Raw genomic sequence first — 19,547 nt, 5'->3', positions numbered from 1 at the left:
CCCAGGCAAGAATGCTGGAGTGAGTTGCCATTTCCTCCTCCAGGGCATCTTTCCGACCCAGGGATTGAACCCGAGTCTCTTACGCCTCCTGCATTGGCAGGCAGATTCTTTACCACTGTGCCACCTGAGAAGCCCACTGCAATTCTAGAAGAATATATTATAAATATGTATTCTACTGAACTATTTTATTCAATAGATAGTTTTAATATTGAATATATTTCCAAGATCTTTAAGTACTATTTTAACAGGTCGTATTATATAGTATAAAATTATAGGAAACAATGCTTTTGAAGAATTGTGATAAGAACAGAAACTAAGTAGTAAAACATTGTATCTGTTACTGAAGGGATGCAAATCAATATAATACCTTCTTGAATGTGCTTTTATGCTAGCTATATTTTTTTGTCCTATTACCAGGTTTGGTTAGCTGTTATTTTACCTGAATTCAATTGCAACCTCATTTTGAGAGGCCCACACAGGGATTGAGTCTTTGCCTTCATTAACCTATGCAAAAAAATAAAAATAAACGTGGAGAATTTCAGCACTTTATCTACAAAACACGCCCCTTCTTTCTTCAGGTCTGTCAGGCTTTTCTCAAATAAAAGCATTCCAGCGGTCGAAGAGATTATGGTGGGGCTGGTGTAACACTGACTTATGCCTTGAACTTAAAAGTCTCTCCTCTCCTGATGTTAAGGCGGGAGTGATGAGTAGATGGTTCAACAGGGCATGTGCCTAGGCCGGGCTTTGAGCAGAGCTTGGGTCCAGGAAGAAACTGCGCAGTTAATTGGACATGGTTCCTGAGGCCACGCCCCCATCAGGGCCTGTACTCCTCATCAGTTAAACGATGTGAAATAAAGATGGGTCCATTTGCAGGGATGCTGGGACAAAGTACCACAGACTAGGGAGGCTTAGACAGCGGAAACTTGTTCTCTCCCAGCTCCAGGGTTCAGGGTGAGGACAGGGCTGGTTCCTCCTGTCTGTCCATCTCTGTGGCTTATAGATGTCATTGTCTCCCTATGTCTTCACACTGTCTTCTCTTTATGCAAATCTGTTTCGAAATTTTCTTATTTTTTTAAACTAAGGGCACCAGTCATATTGGGTTAGGGCCTACCCTAATGACCCCCACTTTAGCTTCATTACCTTCAGAAAGACTCTGTCTCCTAATAAGGTCACTTTCTCAGATGCTGGGGGTTTGGGCACTGAAGAATTGATGCTTTCGAATTGTGGTGCAAGAGAAGATGCTGGAGAAGACTCTTGAGAGTCCCTTGGACAGCAAGGAGATCAAACCTGTCCATCCTAAAGGAAATCAGTCCTGAATATTCACTGGAAGGACTGATGCTGAAGCTGATATTCCAGTTCTTTGGTCACCTGATGCAAAGAGCTGACGCACTAGAAAAGATCCTGATGTTGGGAAAGGTTGAAGGCAGAGGAGAAGGGGATGACAGAGGTTGAGATGGTTAGATGGCATCACTGACTCCTTGGACATGAGTTTGAGTAAACTCCGGGAGTTGGTGATGGACAGGGAAGCCTGGTATGCTGTGGTCCATGGGGTCACAAAAAGTCGGACTCGACTGAGCACCTGAGCAACACCACCATGAAGGGTTGTGTGATGGAAACAGTTCAACCTACTGCAGTAGTTGTTTATATTTGATGGAAAGATAAAGCCTTATCTTACTGAAGGAGTTCAGTTTCTTATTTATAGACGAACGTAGAGGTACATTAGGTTTCTCATATTTCCACCTCCCACTGATCTCCTTTGCTTACTTTGGGGAGAGCAGGCGCCAGGGCTGGGGCCAGGGGGAGCCGAGGGAAGCACCAGTTTCAAGGAGATGCTCCCTCTTGGGTGCTGACTCTGCACCTGTAGGAGCTGAGAAGGGGGTGCCTCCTGAAATCGTGGGCCCTGGGTGGACGTCTCGCTGACTTCCTGCTCCATTTAAGAGACCACTGCCCAGGGGAGAGTCAGATCTGTGCAGTTCTTAGGGTAAGTTTTGCCATTAATAGTAAGAACCCGACGTACCTAATGTCCACTCATCTGGAATCAGTGAACCTCGCAACCAGCTCTTTCAGTGAATGGATCCGTTATATGAGTTTGCTCAGAGTCATTTTACTTAATGTGCCTGGACTTAATGACTAGTTAGCCTAAAATTAAAAATTCCATTTTAAAATTAAGGACAAAGGACCCTTATGAAAAGTGAGCAGCTTATTTCTTGGGAATTATTTTTCACAAAGTTGCAGGATTTTATACAGTATCGGCCTGCTTGCTTTCTTTCCAGTATTCAGTTCAGTTCAGTTCAGTCGCTCAGTCGTGTCCGACTCTTTGCGACTGCATGTATTTCCAGTATTGATGGCCACTTATCAAGTGCTTGAAAGAAAAATGAGTGTTAGTCACTCAGTGAGTAGTCTGATTCTTGTGATGCCATGAAGCCTGCCAGGCTCCTCTGTCCATGAGATTCTTCAGGCAAGAAGACTGGAGTAGGTTGCCTCTACCTTCTCCAGGGGATCTTCCTGACCCAGAGGTTGAACCTGAGTCTCCCAAATTGCAGGTAGATTATTTACTGTCTGAGCCACCAGAAGCCCTATGAAGTGCTTACTCTGTGCCTAGCCCTTTGAGGGGTTTCAGGAGCATGATTCAATCTAAGACTCCCAAAGGCCTTTGGTAGCATGCAGGGGAGATTCACCAAATAGTGCTTCTACTCGGGGACTAACCAGTTGAATAGATATCGGCCAAATTTTGTGTCACACCTGTGTGAATTCAGTTCCATTCAGTCGCTCAGTTGTGTCTGATTCTTTATGACCCCACGGACGGCCATGCTTCCCTGTCTATCACCAACTCCCAGAGCTTGCTCAAACTCATGTCTATCAAGTTGGTGATGCTATCCAGCCATTTCTTCCTCTATTGTCCCCTTCTCCTCCTGCCTTCAATCTTTCCCACGATCAGGGTCTTTTCCAATGAGTCAGTTCTTCACAACAGGTGGCCAAAGTATTGGAGTTTCAGCTTCAGCATCAGTCCTTCCAATGACTATCCAGGACTGATTTCCTTTAGGATTGACTGGTTTGATCTCCTTGCAGTCCAAGGGACTCTCAAGAGTCTTCTCCAACACCACAGTTCAAAAGCTTCAATTCTTCGGCACTCAGCTTTCTTTACAGTCCAACTCTCACATCCATACATGACTACTGGAAAAATCTTAGCTTTGACTAGATGGACCTTTGTTGGCAAAGTAATGTCTCTGCTTTTTAATATGTTGTCATAGCTTGTCTTCCAAGGTGCAAGTGTCTTTTATTTTCATGTGTGAATTGCAGAGCATCAATTTGGAGGTGGTAATTGAGGGTCTTTTTTCCTCCTGCTATCAAATAGGTGGTGTCTTTTCCAACTCCATCAGCCATTTCTCCAGCTCTCCAATACCAACTGAGCATCCTACAATTTGATTTAATTCTGAGACTTCCCGGAGTTAGTACCAGACACCACAGGCTAAAGGCTCAGGCCCACAAGACTGCCCCCCCCCCAACTGCAGAGACCGGTGAAGAGCATCAGGTCCCCAGGTTACCCATCCTTCTGTCCAGCGGGGCTACAGTTGGGGGTTCCCACAGCCTCTGTCCAGGATTCAGTAATTTATTTTTAAATTAGAGGATAATTACTTAACAATGTTGTGCTGGTTTCTGCCATCCATCAGCATGAATCAGCCATGGGTATGCATATGTCCCCTTCCTCTTGAACCCCTCTCCCATCTCCCTCCCCATCCCACCCCTCTGGGTTGTCAAAATCCCACTACTGGGCATATACTCTGAGGAAACCAGAATTGAAAAAGTCCATGTACCCCAGAGTTCACTGCAGCACTATTCACAATCGCTAGGACATGGAGGCAACCTGTGTGTCCCTCAATAAATGAACGGACAAGGAAGGTATGGTACATAGACACAGTGGAACATTACTCAGCCATAAAGAGGAGCACATTTAACTCACTTCTAATGAGGTGGATGAACCCAGAGCCTATTACACAGAGTGAAGTAAGTCAGAAAGAGGAAGACAGATGCTGTATATTAGCACATATATATGGAATCTAGGAAAATGGTATTGATGAAGCTATTTGCAGGGCAGCAAAGGAGACACAGGTGGCTTTGCTGGTGGCTCAGATGGTAGAGAATCTGCCTGCAGTGTGGGAGACCTGGGTTCCATCCCTGGGTTGGGACAATCCCCTGGAGCAGGAAATGGCAGCCCACTCCAGTATTCTTGCCTGGAGAATCCTCTGGACAGAGGAGCCTGGCGGGCTCTAGTCCCTGGGGTCGCAAAGAGTCAGATAGGACTGAGTGACTTAACACTTTCCCCTTCAAAGGAGCCACAGACATAGAGAACAGAATTGTAGACACAGTGGGGGCAGACAAGGATGGGATGATTTGAGAGAAGAGCCTTGAAACATACACATTACATATGTGAAATGCATAGCCAGGGGGACTTTACTTTATGACGCAGGATTCATTGATTCGATAGAAGGAACCACAGAAGTCAGGACAGTGCTGTACTTCCTATGACACTTTTTAACAAAGGGCACAGGTGAATGGATGGATGGGAGCTTATAGGATGGAGATCCAGAAGGGTACCGAGCATAGGGGCCTCCTCAAGGAGTTGGGGGACATGGGGATTGCTCACCAACTAGGAACCTCTCTGCATCCTGTCATTTAGGGGTTTTATGAACTCTTCATCATGTAGACAGGATCGGTTATGAATTCAGTCTCTAGCTCTTCCTCTCTCTCGAGAGGGTCAGAGTGGGGCTGAACGTTCCAGGTCTCCCATCAAGGCTGGGAAGTTCTGAGACCAGCCTGAAGCCATCAAGAGGCCCATCACAAGTCACTTCATTAGAACTAAACATGGTCCTGGGACTCCTGGTGGTTCAGTGTTTGGGGCTCCTTGCTCCCAATATGGAGGGCTGAGGTTCCCTGGTGGGAAAACTGGATCCTGCGTGCCACAGCTGAGACCTGCCACAGACCCCTCCAAGAAAAGACAAAGAACCATGATCCTGTTACCCTTGCGTGTATGTGCTCAGTCACCTCAGTCGTGCTGGACTCTTTGCAGCCCCATGGACTGTAACCCACCAGGCTCTTCTGTCCATGGAATACTCCCGGCAAGAACACTGGAGTGGGTTGCCATGCCCTCCTCCAGGGGATCTTCCTGAGTCAGTGATTGAACCCACATCTCCTGCATCTCCTGCTTTGCAGGTGGATTTGTTACCCACTGAGCCACCTGGGAAGCCACCCCTCCCCTCCATCACCCTTAAAACTCAGGAAATTTAAGAGCTGTCTGCTAGGAGCTGGTACAAAGACTAAGGATGCTTTCATTTTACAGTTGTGTAAATAAAGGCAGTAGAGGATAGGGCGACCTTTTCAGAAAACTAAGATCATGGCATCTGGTGCCATCATTTCACGGCAAATAGATGGGGAAACAGTGAAAGTGGTGACAGACTATTTTTGGGGGGCTCCAAAATCACTGCAGATGGTGACTGCTGCCTTGAAATTAAAAGATGCTTGCTCCTTGGAATAAAAGTTATGACCAACCAAGACAGCACACTAAAAAGCAGAGACATTACTTTGCCAACAAAGATCCGTCTGGTCAAGGCTATGGTTTTTCCAGTGGTCATGTATGGATGTGAGAGTTGGACTATAAAGAAAGCTGAGTGCCGAAGAATTGATGCTTTTGAACTGTGGTGTTGGAAAAGACTCTTGAGAGTCCCTTGGACTGCAAGGAGATCCAACCAATTCATCCTAAAGGAGATCAGTCCTGGGTGTTCATTGGAAGGACTGATGCTGAAGCTGAAACTCCAATACTTTGGCCACCTGATGTGAAGAACTGACTCGTTGGAAAAGACCCTGATGGTGGGAAAGATTGAGGGCAGGAGGAGAAGCAGACGACAGAGGATGAGATGAATGGATGGCATCACTGACTCGATGGACATGAGCTTGGGTGGACTCCGGGAGTTGGTGATGGACAGGGAGGCCTGGCGTGCTGCAGTTCATGGAGTCGCAAAGAGTCGGACATGACTGAGTGACTGAATTGAACTGAACTGAGGCAGAAAATCGAATATGGCTTCCATCCTTCATCTGACCCTGTACCTCTTCTCAGATGCACTACCATCTGCAGGGGTCCTGCCCCCATGCCTTCTAGGACCTTCTCTTGCCTATCCCCCAGTGCACACCACACTTGCAGTGCCTGGGAGCCCAGAGCTCCTGCCCAAACTGTCCTGAGCATCTTTGGGGCCAACACAGGCTCCTTCCTTGAGATCCATCCCCTTGGCAGGTCCTGTGTGTGCCTCTCTAGGCCTGACAGACAGAGATCACGGCCGTGTAGATTGGAATGTCCCCATGATTGTGTGGGGGCCTTGCAAACAGGCCAGAGCCGGGTTGGGAAGGGAAGCATGGAGGAAGTGTCCATTTTCTATTCTGGTCCCAGCCCTGCTGATATCCAGGTCTTCTCTTAACCATTTGACAGCCTTGCCTCCCTAATTACAATTTTAATTTATTTTTTTACAATTTTACAATTTTATTTTAATTTATTTAATTACAATTTTATTTTAATTAAAATAAAAATCCTTATTTTCCTTTTGGCCCTGTGTGCCAGTCCGCACCTGATGCAGTTTTATCTAAAGCAACCCAAATCAAATATTTGTTTTTGTGTAGTAAGCATTGGCGTTTTCAAAACAGGAATGAAGAAGGGATCGTTTCAGTTTTCAAGGTACCCAATAATAAAAGAACATTGAGTCGTGAAATCCAAAGTCATAAACATATACATTACCCAAAGAATTTATTGCAAGAAGTATGTAGTGGAGAAAGGGTTTTTAGACAACACAGATTCAAGTTTTGCAAGGGTTCAAGGGCAAGTAAAAGAGAAAATAAAAGGCTCCTACGGGGATATAAAAGCATCACGTCATTCATCAACGACTAAGTGTTTGAGAATTGCTCATTGGAAACACAAAAGTGAATTAGAAGAGCTTTTAAAAAAATCCGTGATACCATCTCAAATGGCAGGAAGAACAGACGCCAGATGACTGTAAAGACAGTTGAGGGTGTCTGTGGAGGGAAGAGACAGTGGGGAAGGAGAGCTGTCACCATTCTGGGCTTTGGGGGTGTTGCTTCTCAGCTGATCTGGTTTGGAGGATGACACCACCATTCACATTGTTATGTAGTTGCTAAGTTGTGTTGTGTCTAAGTTGTGTCTTGACTCTGGGACCCCGTGGACTTCAGCACACCAGGCTTCTTTGTCCTCCACTGTCTCCCCGAGTTTGCTCAGATTTGTGTCCATTGAGTTGGTGGTGGTACCCAACCATCTCATCCTCTGCTGCCCACTTCTCCTCCTGCCTCCCGTCTTTTCCAGCAAAAGGGTCTTTTCCTGTGAGTCAGCTCTTCACATCAGGTGGCTGAAATATTGGCGCTTCAGCTCCATCAGTCCTTCCAATGAATATTCAGGACTGATTTCCTTTAGGATGGACTGGTTGGACCTCCTTGCAGTCCAAGGGACTCTCAAGGGTCTTCTCCAACACTACAGTTCAGAAGCGTCAGTTCTTTGGCGCTCATTGACCTTGAGTGGTTCATCAGTTCCTCGAGTTGATGATGGTCCTCGTGGTGGTGGTGGTGATTAGGATCATATACCCTGACCCCTAAGGTTGGGGGATGGGAGGAGCGTTGGTCCCCCGCCTCCCTGCCTTCCTGCTGGTCCGCATGCCTCTCGCTCTTCAAGGCTTCGTGGTGGCGCCTCCTTGGTTCTCCCTTCTCTGGGTACTCTCCATGCCTTCATCAGGCAAGCGCCCCTGGCTGCCCGCTCTCAGGACTGAACTCTGGGTATCTGTATCAATTGTTTCCCCTTCTCCATCCCTGGAAGGGCGTGGCCATATCACATCTGGAATCTATATATCCCCTTCCCCACAGCTTCATCCTTATGCCTTGAAAGTACCCCAGACCTCCCTGTTAAAGACATGAGACATAAACAGTCGTTATTAAGTTTATGTCTTGCTGGGTTACAGATCAAATGGCCTTTGTGACTTGTGTGATGCGTCTGTGGTCTTGGATATCCAGAATGTTGATCCTGTTTCACTGTAGTTAGAAACCCCAGGAGGCTGGCAGGGTCCCATCGTGGGAAGTGAGAATTCAGCTCGGAGGGAAGGGCTCCGAGAATCCCAGAGTCTTCTGGTTGAAGCTTCTCGGTTCCTCCTCAGTTTCCCAGCTCGTTTTGAGGGCGGGTCAGAGTTTGAGATCATGTCTGGTAGCTCAGACAGACTGTAAAGAATCTGCCTGCAATGCAGGAGACCTGGACTCGATCCCTGGGTTGGGACGATCCCCTGGAGAAGGGACTGGCAACCCACTCCAGTCTTCTTGCCTGGAGAATTCCCTGGATAGAAGAGCCTGGCAGGCTATAGTCCATGGGGTCATAAAGAGTCGGACATGGCTGAGTGACTAACACTTTCACTCTTTTTTTTTTTTTCACTTTCACTCTTAGATGAATGGAAATGATTTACTTGTGGGTTGAGATGAAGCCAATTTCTTTTGAAATTCCTATTGGAGGCACCTTTTATTTCTTTAGTTGGGAAGGTCTTCGGGGGCATCTAGGTAACCCGGTTGTTAAAAGCATATTGTGTAAGTTGGTAATTGCCACAGAAATGCCACACAACAATATATCTCCAGTCTCGGGGGTTTAAAACAAGTAGCGTTTGTTCCTCTCGTGAGCCTGTGGGTCTGCCATTCATGTTAACCTTCCTGAACAGTTTTGGTTTTGTAGTTTCCCTCACGTGCCCCGGGTTTGATGGTCTCTCCGAAGGATGATCAGTGGTCTTGGCTGGAGAGATTGGATGATTGGGCTTTCTCCACATGCCTCTAGTCTACAAAACGCTAGCCTGGGGAGGTTCCCATGGGGCTAGAGAGTTACAAGTGGAAATGCGTGGTATCTCTTGAGACCTGGGCTGTCCTTCTGCTGTGTTCTGTTGGATGAAAGCAAGGCCCAGGGGCCGCCCAAGAACCAGGCTTGGGGAAGTAGACCCTACTCAGCGAGAGGAACCGCTGTCACGGGCGGAAGGCACAGACCCAGAGAGGCGTGGAGAACCGACCCCCTCTTTTAACCCGCCACAGCACGACAGGAAAATGGGAGCCAGCTAGTCTCCGCCTTCTCTGTATCTGCAGCACATGCAGGGTACTTTGGTTGTCTACGTGGGCCGTAAAGCCAGTCCCACGCTGAGCAGCCTCAAACAACGACCCACTTGCGTTTTCCTGTAATCCTGTACCAGGCTGGACCGTTCTCCTCTCTCGATGCTGCCAGGGACTGCGGTCATCTGAGGAATGACCACGCTGGAGTGTCCAGGGTGGCTCCTTTGTGGGCCTGGCACATGGGCCTGGTGTCAGCCGTGTACCTGCCTCGGGCTCCCGCCACGTTGCTGTGCCGCCCTGGGGCTTGGGGACCTGGTTCCCACAGGCAGGAAGGAAGAGCTGCACGCAGGGCCCCCCAAAGCCGCCTCCTGCAGTGTTTCAGGATCAGAGGCAGTTGCTAAGTCTCTGGGCTTTGAGGGTAGGGGACAAGGCTTGTGGTATGTGTGTGCAGGGAGCAGGGGTGGTGTGGGGTGAGCTCCCTAGGGGAGATGCTGAAGCCTACAGAAAGAGCCCTTGCTCCTGAGCATGGGGTCCTGCAGTGGTTGGGTGGGTGGGGGCTTCCTATTGTCCGGAAGCCCTGAGGAGGCCATCCTGGGGGAGTCGAAGGAATCCCCCCGGCACCAGGGGAGCCAGTTCGGAGAGACCTCTAGCCAGGCCCCTGTTCTCTGTCCTACCCCTAGTTTGCCAAGAACCTGGGTTACCTTCAACTGCTCCCCTAGTCAATTTCAGGACAGTGCTTCATTGCTTTTGCATGTTTAGCAACTATTATCCCCCAGAGGACTTACTTTTGACTTGAAGGGGGAATTGCATATCTCCCAGGATCAAGAAATTTGACTTTAGGAAAAAATAATGTCTGAGGAACAAACTGTTCCAAGTTTGTCATCTTCTTGGACAACCAAACTCCCCCTGTTCTTGGGACTTGCAGCCACCTGGGGGATGGACTCCACCCCACCCACCCCACCCCCAAGCATTAGGGCTTCCCCGGTGGCTCAGAGGTAAAGACTCCACCTACCAAGGCATTGAGACCCAGGAGACACGAGTGTAATCCCTGGGTCTGGAAGATCCCCTGAAGAAGGAAACGGCAGCCCATCCTAATATTCTTGCTTGGGAAATCCTGTAGACAGAAGAGCCTGGCGGGCTGCAGTCCATGGGGTCACAAAGAGCCAGACATGACTGAGTGACTCACGCACCCCCAAGCATGCAGACCTGAGGATGAAGGCATCCCACGAGAGGCTGAGCTGTGTCGAAAGTGGGTGTGTTTGTACCTCAAGAGGGTCAGAAAGCCTGGATGACAGATGTACTCCTGTGAGAGCCCCGGCAGCCCCCCAGAGTGATGTGTCTGAAAGCAGAGTTGGAAGTTCGCTTTTGTGTGTCTTCCTGTCATCAAGCTGCTTGTTTTCATTCTGAAGTTTGCTACTGCTCAGAGGCAGAGGCTTGATTTACGAAAAAGGAAACACACAACATTTAAGAATTAATCAAAGAGTGATGCCACCTAAAAACATAAATTAGAAAAAGTTGTTTTCAGTGCCAGAAAAGAACCGATAGACCTACAGAGAGCCTGGGGCTGATTGGGGAAATGGTGCGTGGAGCCCTGGGGAAGGGTCCCAAGGATGGGAGAGGTCCCTCTTGGGATCAGCTATGTGACCAGGAATGGAGGAGGCCTCGGTGGCTGCTGGGAAGAAGTAGCACTGCCCTTCTCTCCTCCCGCCCCCTGAGCTCCAGATGATGTCTCGTTGGTCGGACTTGATTGGGCCCAGAAGGCAAGGGCACCCAGCTGAGGTCATCCATAGGGGTCAACCCTGGGGAACACTGGCAGGGTGGAGTGGTGGAGTGGAGAGTGGTTCTGGTGTGGGAGGGCAGAAAAGAACCACAACACGCTGGTTTGTAATCTGAAGAAAGGAATATCCTGGGCGAAGTATTTATCCCTAGGATATTGGTATCTTAAAACTTAATTCATTTTTAGTACGTTAAGTTATCTTCACAATACAGGGTGAAACCTGTTAATTATGTCAAACCGAAGATCCTGTTGGGTCTTGGTGTCAGGCCAGTCTGACCTGAATCCTGGCGCTGTTTCTTATTAAGCACGTGATCTTGGAGAAGTTAGTGACTTCCCTGGGTGTCCACGGGCTTCACCGGTGGCACAGTGGTAAAGAATCTGCCTGCCAGTGCAGGAGATGCAGGAGAGAAGGGGTTTGATCTCTGGTTTGGGAGGATCCCCTGGAGGAGAGCATGAAAACCCACTCCGGTATTCTTGCCTGGAGAATCTCATGGACAGAGCTACCTGGCGGGATACAGTCCGTGAGGTCTCAAAGAGTCAGACATGACTGAGCATGCACGTACACACTGGGTGTCCACATTCCCGACTGGCTGATGAGAATGTGCTCACTCAGAGGGGTGGTTAGGGTTCAGTGAGGCAATGGCCCTGGAGCCCTGAGCCCTAAAGTCTCGGCGGCTTATGCATTCAGTGACCAGTAGCTGTGCTTTTTATTAGGTGCCTAATTATGAAGATTTGGAGAAGAACTGACACCCCACTCCAATATTCTTGCTGGGAAAATCCCATGGACAGAGGAGCCTGGTCGGCTGCAGTCTGTCCATAGAGTTTCGAAGAGTCAGACATGTCTGAGCACTTGAGCAGTTACGAAGCTTACAGATGTGTTTCTGTTCAGTTGCTCAGGTACGTCTGACTCTTTGTGACTCCATGGACTGCAGCACGCCAGGCTTCCCTGTCCTTCACCATCTTCCGGAATTTGCTTAAACTCAGGCCTATTGAGTCAGTGATGCCATCCAACCATCTCATCCTCTGTCACCCCCTCCTCCTCCTGCCTTAAATCTTTCCCAGCATCAGGGTCTTTTCTAGTGAGTTGGGTCTTTGCATTAGGTGGCCAAAGTACAGGTGTGTAGATGGTATTAGTTTGGGTAGAAACATCAGAGTCCAATTCTGTCAATATAATAGAAAATACCATTTTGGGGATCTCATTTCTTCCTTCACGCATAGACACTGCTCATGTAAAATGATGTATATCAACTGAATTTGACTCGGATTTTGGGGAGCTTGACGTCTTAGGGTTATGGGGATTAAAACTAAGTGATATTCCCAACATAAGAGAAGTCGGGTTCCTAGTCACTTCATCCACTGTTCACATCTAAAGGCAAACATCCAAGGAGACCTTCACTGATCACCTGAAACTGTCACAACATTGTTCATCTTCGCGTGTGCCCGGTCATGTCCAACTCTTTGCGACCCCGTGGACCTTAGCCTGCCAGGCTCCTCTATGGGATTATCCCGGCAAGAATACTGGAGTGGGAAGCCATTTCCTCCTCCACGGGACCTTTCTGACCCAGGGATCGAACGAACTTATGTCTCCTGCGTCTCGAGAGTCTTCACCACCTGGGAAGGCCCGTTACTCAGCTATTGGTGTTGTTGTTGAGTTGCTTAGTCATGTCCTACTCTTTGCGATCCTGTGGACTGCAGCACACCAGGCTTCACTGTCCTTCCTCATTGGCTATACCCCAATACAAAAGAAAGGTTGTTTTTGTTCTGGTTTTTCTTTAATAAAAGCAAACGTTTAATGCAGAGCCAGGATTTCTTCACTGTTGTGTGTGTGCCGTGTTCAGTCCTGATGGAAAACGGAACACCAATACATGGTCGCTTACTGCTGTCTGTGTCTGCCCTTTGTGTCTCCTAGGTGCCTCGGATGCTGAGTGAATGGTAGCCGCTCTGGCCTCCTGAAGGTCATGATTCAGACTGTCCCAGACCCAGCAGCTCATATCAAGGTAGGTTCCAACCTGGCCACGAAACTGCCCTGACTTCCTCGTTATATTTTCACAGACCTCTGCCCACCTCTCAGTGAGTGCCAGAGTCCGCCGTCCACAGCTGTGAGCCAAACCCAGTCCACTGTCTGTTTTTCCACAGCTCGGGAGCGAAGAAAACGCCTTTCACATTTTTAAATGGTTGAAAAAAAAAATCAAAAGAATATTTCACAGTGCATGTAAATGACAGGAAATTTAGGTCTCATTGTGCAGAAGGAGTGTTCTCCTGGGCTCTAGCCACGCTCATTTCCATGCTGTCGGGGGCTGCTTCCACGCTGTCATGGCAGAGTTGAGTCCTTCCAACTTGGAGACCATATGGGCTGCAAAGCTGACAGTATTTACTATCTGGTTCTTTGCAGGGAAGGAGAGCTGACCTCTGAGTTAACATCGAAAACCACATCCAAAATTCTCTGACTTCTGTTCTAATTCCATCTCCTTGACGCTTCCTGGGGTTACCTAGGGAGAGACGGGAGGGGCGGGGGTGCCTGGGTTTCCAGCGCTCAGCCTCCGTGTTATCGGGGCGCCCCGACACTTCAGCAGCTCGTCACGCACGCCTGCCCCCCTCCTCTGCCCACTGACAGCTCTTCCGAGGGCTCTGGAGGTGAGAGAACTGGGGGGCTGAGACTCGAGCCAAGGCAAGTCCCTGTGAGGAAGCCGGCCCATTCCTTTCAGGGCTCCGCGTCCACATGCTTGCAGCCACCGGGAGGAAATGAAGTGATGGTTTTCATATACTTGACCCAAATAAAAGTTACAGAGAATGTTGGGGCTTGAGCTACATCAGCCAGATAGGCTGTCTGCACCTGCGCTGGTTGGTTCAGCTGTCTGCATTGGCCCAGCTCGCTCACTGCCTTGCCAGTTCTTGACTTTCCCTATATAAATTCATTTCCCCAAGTGGCCTGGTCGGGTTTTTTTTTTTTTTTTTTAATACTAATTTTTACTTTTTACCTGAAACACTTATTGAAAATTGAAAGTGGCTTATAAAGGAGAAAGTTTATGGTATTGAACAATTTTACCATTTTGGGGTGGAGTTGATAAAATATAAAACACCCTCCGAAGTGGCATGTACACACACACATTTACATATACATGTGCATTTTAAAAGCAGTATATTTGGAAAAGTGTTGTGTACCATGTGCAACTCATATTCACACACATTTGATTTCTTTGAAAGTGGAATTAGAAGTAATGAGTTTTAAGTGTGTTTTTTTTTAATGGCTTTGTGGGTGTTCTTTCAAGAGTGAGAAATATGGGGAGTCCGAAGGGTGTGGAGGATGCTAGATTTCACCCAGGGACTGAGAGGACCGGCCCTTCTGGCAGACTGTATCGTTTGATTTCTGTGTGATGGTTTATTGGGGCATGGCCGCTATGTCTGCAGAAACACAAGTGGGAAAACTCTTGTGGCTGTGATAAGGTTTCTTCAGAAATATCTGGAATGTGTTTGGTGAGTGTGTTCATGCTACCTACAGATTGGGGAGGGGATTTCTTGTAGTCTCTGTTAATCATGAAGCCACAGGTTGCAAAGAGAAGCTCTCAGAGAAGGAAGGTGATACAAGAAATATCTCCTGAAGCTCAGAGTATGAGCAGCAACAACTGAAATTCATTTTGACTGGTGTTTTATTCGTAACCAACCAGAAGGAAAAGAAGAGATGAGCAAGAAATTATTGCAGATTTTTAAAGTTAATTTATCCAGTCCAAACAGACAACTCTGAGAAACATGATCCCTGTAAATGTGTTCAGGAGAAACGTTCTGTATTTGGTCTCAGAAATGAGCTGTGTTTTCAGCTCTGATTTACCTTATTATCCTCATATTGGTTAATGTAAATGTAAGTGAAGGATAATTCTGAGAAATGGTAACCTTGAGAGTTTCTTGAAAACAAATTTCAACTCAAATTGCTTCTGTGTCTTTGAAGATGAACTGGCAATTTAGAGCGGTAGATAGTAATAGTCGGTGTTGGCTCTGAGGTAGAGAGAATTCTATTAAAGCCATTTGCTTCTTTTGTAAATCTATCAAATTCCACCTACTGAAACTTTAATAATTATTCCTGGACTTCGTTTTTCTTCCCGTATATGGAATTGGTGTCCTTGACAACAGTCAGGAAAATAAGACTGCTTTCTACTGTTCCCTAAAATACCCAATTTGGGGAGTTTACTCAGTAAAGTTTTCTGTGCTGAGATGTTTCTGGTTCTGGACTGAGGGACACAGCTCTTATTTCTCGGAGAGGAAGTTCTTATAAATGACACATGACAAGGGTCACTTGATATGTTAATGCAGAGAGTGGAAGAGTTTGCTTTTGGCTCACTGCTCCAGAAATGTTTTTCTCATCTGAAAAGTACTTGAATTCTCCGCAGAATTGACTTCACATGGCAGTTGTGCAGGGAGACAGCCATAAAGACTTTATGTGTCCTTCGTACCCCTGCATAGGCTGATCTGGAGGAGAGAAATGATCCTTTTGTATTTAGGAAATGTATCCCACATAGCTTCCTATAGTTCTTGCCTGCCAGAGCAAATTACTCTTATCCTTTCGTATATTGAAAGAGCTGGAAATGATTTTACAAAGGAGGGATGGTAAATAACTATGAAATGTTAGTCTTGACTTACATAATGGGACGGTTGTGGCAGTTGGTTTACAAGGAAAGTGAACTGAACTTTAAATTATTTTTAGCCTATTCTTCATTGATGAGAATAGTAAGTTATTAAGCACATTTTATTTGTCTTTCTTTGTCGGCCCTTCCAAGCACTTTTTTGGAGAAGGAAATGGCAACCCACTCCAGTGTTCTTGCCTGGAGAATCCCAGGGACGGAGGAGCCTGGTGGGCTGCCGTCTATGGGGTCGCACAGAATCGGACATGGCTGAAGTGACTTAGCAGCAGCAGCAGCCAAGCATGTTTTATTTATTTATTTAAGTCTGCGCTGGGTCTTCATTGCTGCGAGCAGGCTTTCTCTAGGTGCACAGTCTTCACTGCAGCGCGGAGGCCTCTCCTCGCCGTGGTTTTTTTGTTGTTGTTGCAGAGCACAGGCTCTAGAGCTCTGACTCAGCAGTTGTGACACATGGACTTGGGCTTAATTGTCTTTCAGCATGTGGGATCTTTGCGGACTAGGGATAGAGCCTGTGTCCCCTGCATTGGCAGGTCGATTCTTAACCACTGGACCACCAGGGAACGCTCAAGCACTTTCTTGTGATAAAAATTACGGTGTCACAACAGTACGCACTTAGCTGGTTAGGTCATGTGATCGTTCTGTTGCTCTGCCAATGGGTAGCACCTTTTACCACCGAAGATGGATCCAGACTCATCCCTGTTACCGCAGCCAAACTTGTACTGCTTGCTGGATGACAGCCTAATACATTCAGAGAGAAGTTGTGAGTTGTTGGAGCAAGTATTAGTGCTTTAATTCAGAAATTAAAAGATGCTTACTCCTTGGAAGGAAAGTTATGACCAACCTAGATGGCATATTAAAAAGCAGAGACATGACTTTGTCAACAAAGGTCCGTCTAGTCAAGGCTATGATTTTTCCAGTGGTCATGTATGGATGTGAGAGTTGGATTATAAAGAAAGCTGAGTGCCGAAGAATTGATGCTTTTGAACTGTGGTGTTGGAAAAGACTCTTGAGAGTCCCTTGGAGTGCAAGGAGATTCAACCAGTTCATTCTAAAGGAGATCAGTCCTGGGTGTTCATTGGAAGGACTGATGCTGAAGCTGAAACACCAATCCTTTGACCACCTGATGGGAAGAGTTGATTCATTAGAAAAGACCCTGATGCTGGGAAAGATTGAGGGCAGGAGGAGAGGGGGACGACAGAGGATGAGATAGTTGGATGGCATCACCGACTCGATGGACATGGGTTTGAGTAAACTCCAGGAGTTGGTGATGGACAGGGAGGCCTGGTGTGCCGTGGTTCATGGGGTCGCAGAGAGTCTGACACAACTGAGCGACTGAACTGAATTCAGAAAGCCAGCAGACTGAGAAGATTGTGGACTAGTGTCCCAAAGAATTCAGGCCTCTTTTTTCCTAAAAAAAAAAGAAAAAAAGAAGGGGGGTGAGGCTCCTTGTTGTAAACTTCTTGGTGCAGGAATCCTTTCTTCTTGCAGCTGTCTGTGTAGGTCTTGTCACAATGCTTCTATAAATCTCCAATAAGACAATTCGTTACTTTCTGCTCTGCAACTTTTTTATCTCCAAGGATGGAAAAGTGCTGCACCTTTAAAGGTCAGAGGCTTGAGAATGGGCTGTATATTTCAGGCTGTAGGCAACATTTTTACAAAGGTGCTTGGCCAGCATGACTAAGCACAGACCGCAGAGTCCAATGTGGAGTATGTTTTCTGTTATATCCTGAGCAGGGAAAAAAGACCAGAAAATCCATTTTATTAGGATTTGGCAAAGATTCTGGTGATGAATTCTCATCCTGATAAAGGAGTTCTCCATTTATGTCATTGCATTTCCTCCTAAGAGCTCTGCTTTAATATTTTCGTTTACTAACATTGGATGAAAAGGATGGGCAGAGTAGTGAAGTTTATGACTTTCAAGAGACATCTATTGGTACCTTTTGTAATCGTTCCCTTTGCTGTTGACCAGCTGCCCACTTGGAATACTGTACATTTTTTAATGTACTGGTCAAATGAGGATGGGGCTGAGAGGGGAAGGGTCTGAATTTTAGTTCCACCCTGTGGCTCACAGGTGTTGTGACCTAGTGATGCTGGTTCCTGAAACTTCCTGAACTTTCTTGGCAAAGTTCACTACATGGGTCCTGGCATCCTAGGACCTGATTCAATTCCCGCTGTATCATTGGTAACTCGGTGATGTGTACAACTTCTTTCATCTCTCTGTGCCTTGGTTTCCTCTTTTCTGAAGCAGAAGTGCCTACTTTGGGGATTAGTGTGAGGATTTCGTGATCAGTTATTACAGGTAACGCACCTAGACCCCACCAGGAGCTCTTATGGTCTGTAAAATGAGGGTGCCGTATCCATGTTGAAGAAGACACAGTGTCATCATGTCTGATTTATACAGAGCCACATGGATACCTCTTAGAAAATACTGAGGAAAAAAAAAACCTAAAACAGGATGTGCTCAGTGGCACAGTATTATTTACATAGAGGAAGGCATGCATACTTCCCAAACAACATCATGTGCTTTTCATGGATATGTATGGATCTGAAACTTATCATGACCACATCCAAGGGAATGAGTGCATGTATGGGGCATGTTGGCTAGTAACTAGTTGGCCAGTTACTCTGAGAGGTGGTTGAGGGATAAGGAATATGATAGTAATGGTATATATATAATGTCAGTCACTGGCATGGAGGTTTGGAAGTGGTACAGAAAGGCTTTTCGTCCACACTGGTGGCAAGCTGGTATAATACCAACTGTACTTTATTACTAGTTTGGCATTGTCTACTTAAGCTAATCATGCTCCAGCAGGTTCGCCCTAGTATATACCCTATCGCACAGAAGTGCCAGGAAACACGCATAAGCAAAAACCTAGAACGACCCAAACGCCCACCAGGAGAAAGGATAAATAAATTGTGGTCTTCCCCCCGCCCAGTGGAATACTACACAGCAGTGAAGAATAAACTACAAGCATCTAACCTGTGTCTGTGTACCCGTGTGTGTGATTGTCAAAGTTGGGTGGAAAAAAAAAGTCACAGCAGAATAAATAGAGTATGAATCCGCATATAAAGATCAAAAAGAGGAAAAGCTACAAAACATATGTTGTTCAGAGACACACACATATGTGGCAAAAAGAAGAACAAAGGCGCAATATGCATATAATAATTCAGGACAGAAAAAAATGTCTTATCAGGGAGGGAAAGGCTTGGGGGAGGGACTGGGGTCGGGCGGGGGGGTGTTTCTGAGGTCGTGGTGTTGCCTCTGTCGGCTGAGTTCAGGCGGGAACATTTGCTCCTTATTCCTTAACTTGCACAGTGTCACTTGTCCTGTTCGTGTTAAGAGTGATATTTACAGTAAAGAAGGGACAATGCTGAAAGAGGAGGACGAGAAGATGGAGGTGGGTGGCTCAGGATGGCATCACGTTCGGGAAGATGCTTTCTAATTGTCAACCCTTGATGGTCACCGTGGCAGAGAGAGACTGCTTGGTCCATCGCTGGTCTAGCTGCTGAGGAGGGTGTGAGCCCGCTCTGGTTACGTGACGTCTGGGCAGGGGACTGTGGTGACGGGCTGTGCCTGCCCCGGACCTGAGCTTGGGGCTCTCTGGGTTCTTTGCTCTGCCCTTTTGTTTTTAAATTAGATGATAGTTGATTTGCAGGATTACGTTAATCTCTGCTGTAGGGCAGCGTGATTCAGTTATACAGACATACACATTCTTTTCTCGCTTTTTTCCCAGTATGGTTTATCAGTATGGTATCCAGTATGGTCCTTGAATAGAGTTCCCTGTGCTATACAGTGGGACTTTGCAGTTTACCCATTCTCTGTGTAACAGTTTGCATCTGCTAACCCCAGACTCCCAATGCACCCCTCCTTCAGCCGCACCCCCCACTGCCCCTGGTAGCCACGTGTCTGTTCAATCCGTTGGTCATTTCCCAAGTTGAGAGAGTCCACCCACCTTTAGCTCTTTGAGTGACTTCATTGAATCCTTTTGCAACAAGGAAGCTCTCTCTGATTCACTCGT

General features: G+C 47.0%; 1 protein-coding gene across 4 annotated transcripts in view; it reads left to right on the top strand.

The window, feature by feature from the left end:
- Positions 1–19,547, top strand: part of ERG (ETS transcription factor ERG) — a 317,528-nt gene that overhangs the window by 81,143 nt on the left and 216,838 nt on the right. For all 4 annotated transcript variants that reach the window (XM_065943104.1, XM_065943100.1, XM_065943099.1 and 1 more), the window contains exon 3: positions 12,807–12,894. In XM_065943104.1, the coding sequence (XP_065799176.1) occupies positions 12,856–12,894 (39 nt within the window). In that variant the 5' untranslated portion in view covers positions 12,807–12,855. The remainder of the gene's footprint in view (positions 1–12,806; positions 12,895–19,547) is intronic.

The sequence above is a fragment of the Muntiacus reevesi genome, chromosome 8 (genome assembly GCF_963930625.1).
Source record: "Muntiacus reevesi chromosome 8, mMunRee1.1, whole genome shotgun sequence".
NCBI classification, from domain to species: domain Eukaryota; kingdom Metazoa; phylum Chordata; class Mammalia; order Artiodactyla; family Cervidae; genus Muntiacus; species Muntiacus reevesi.
This window is presented reverse-complemented; position numbering and strand designations above follow the sequence as displayed.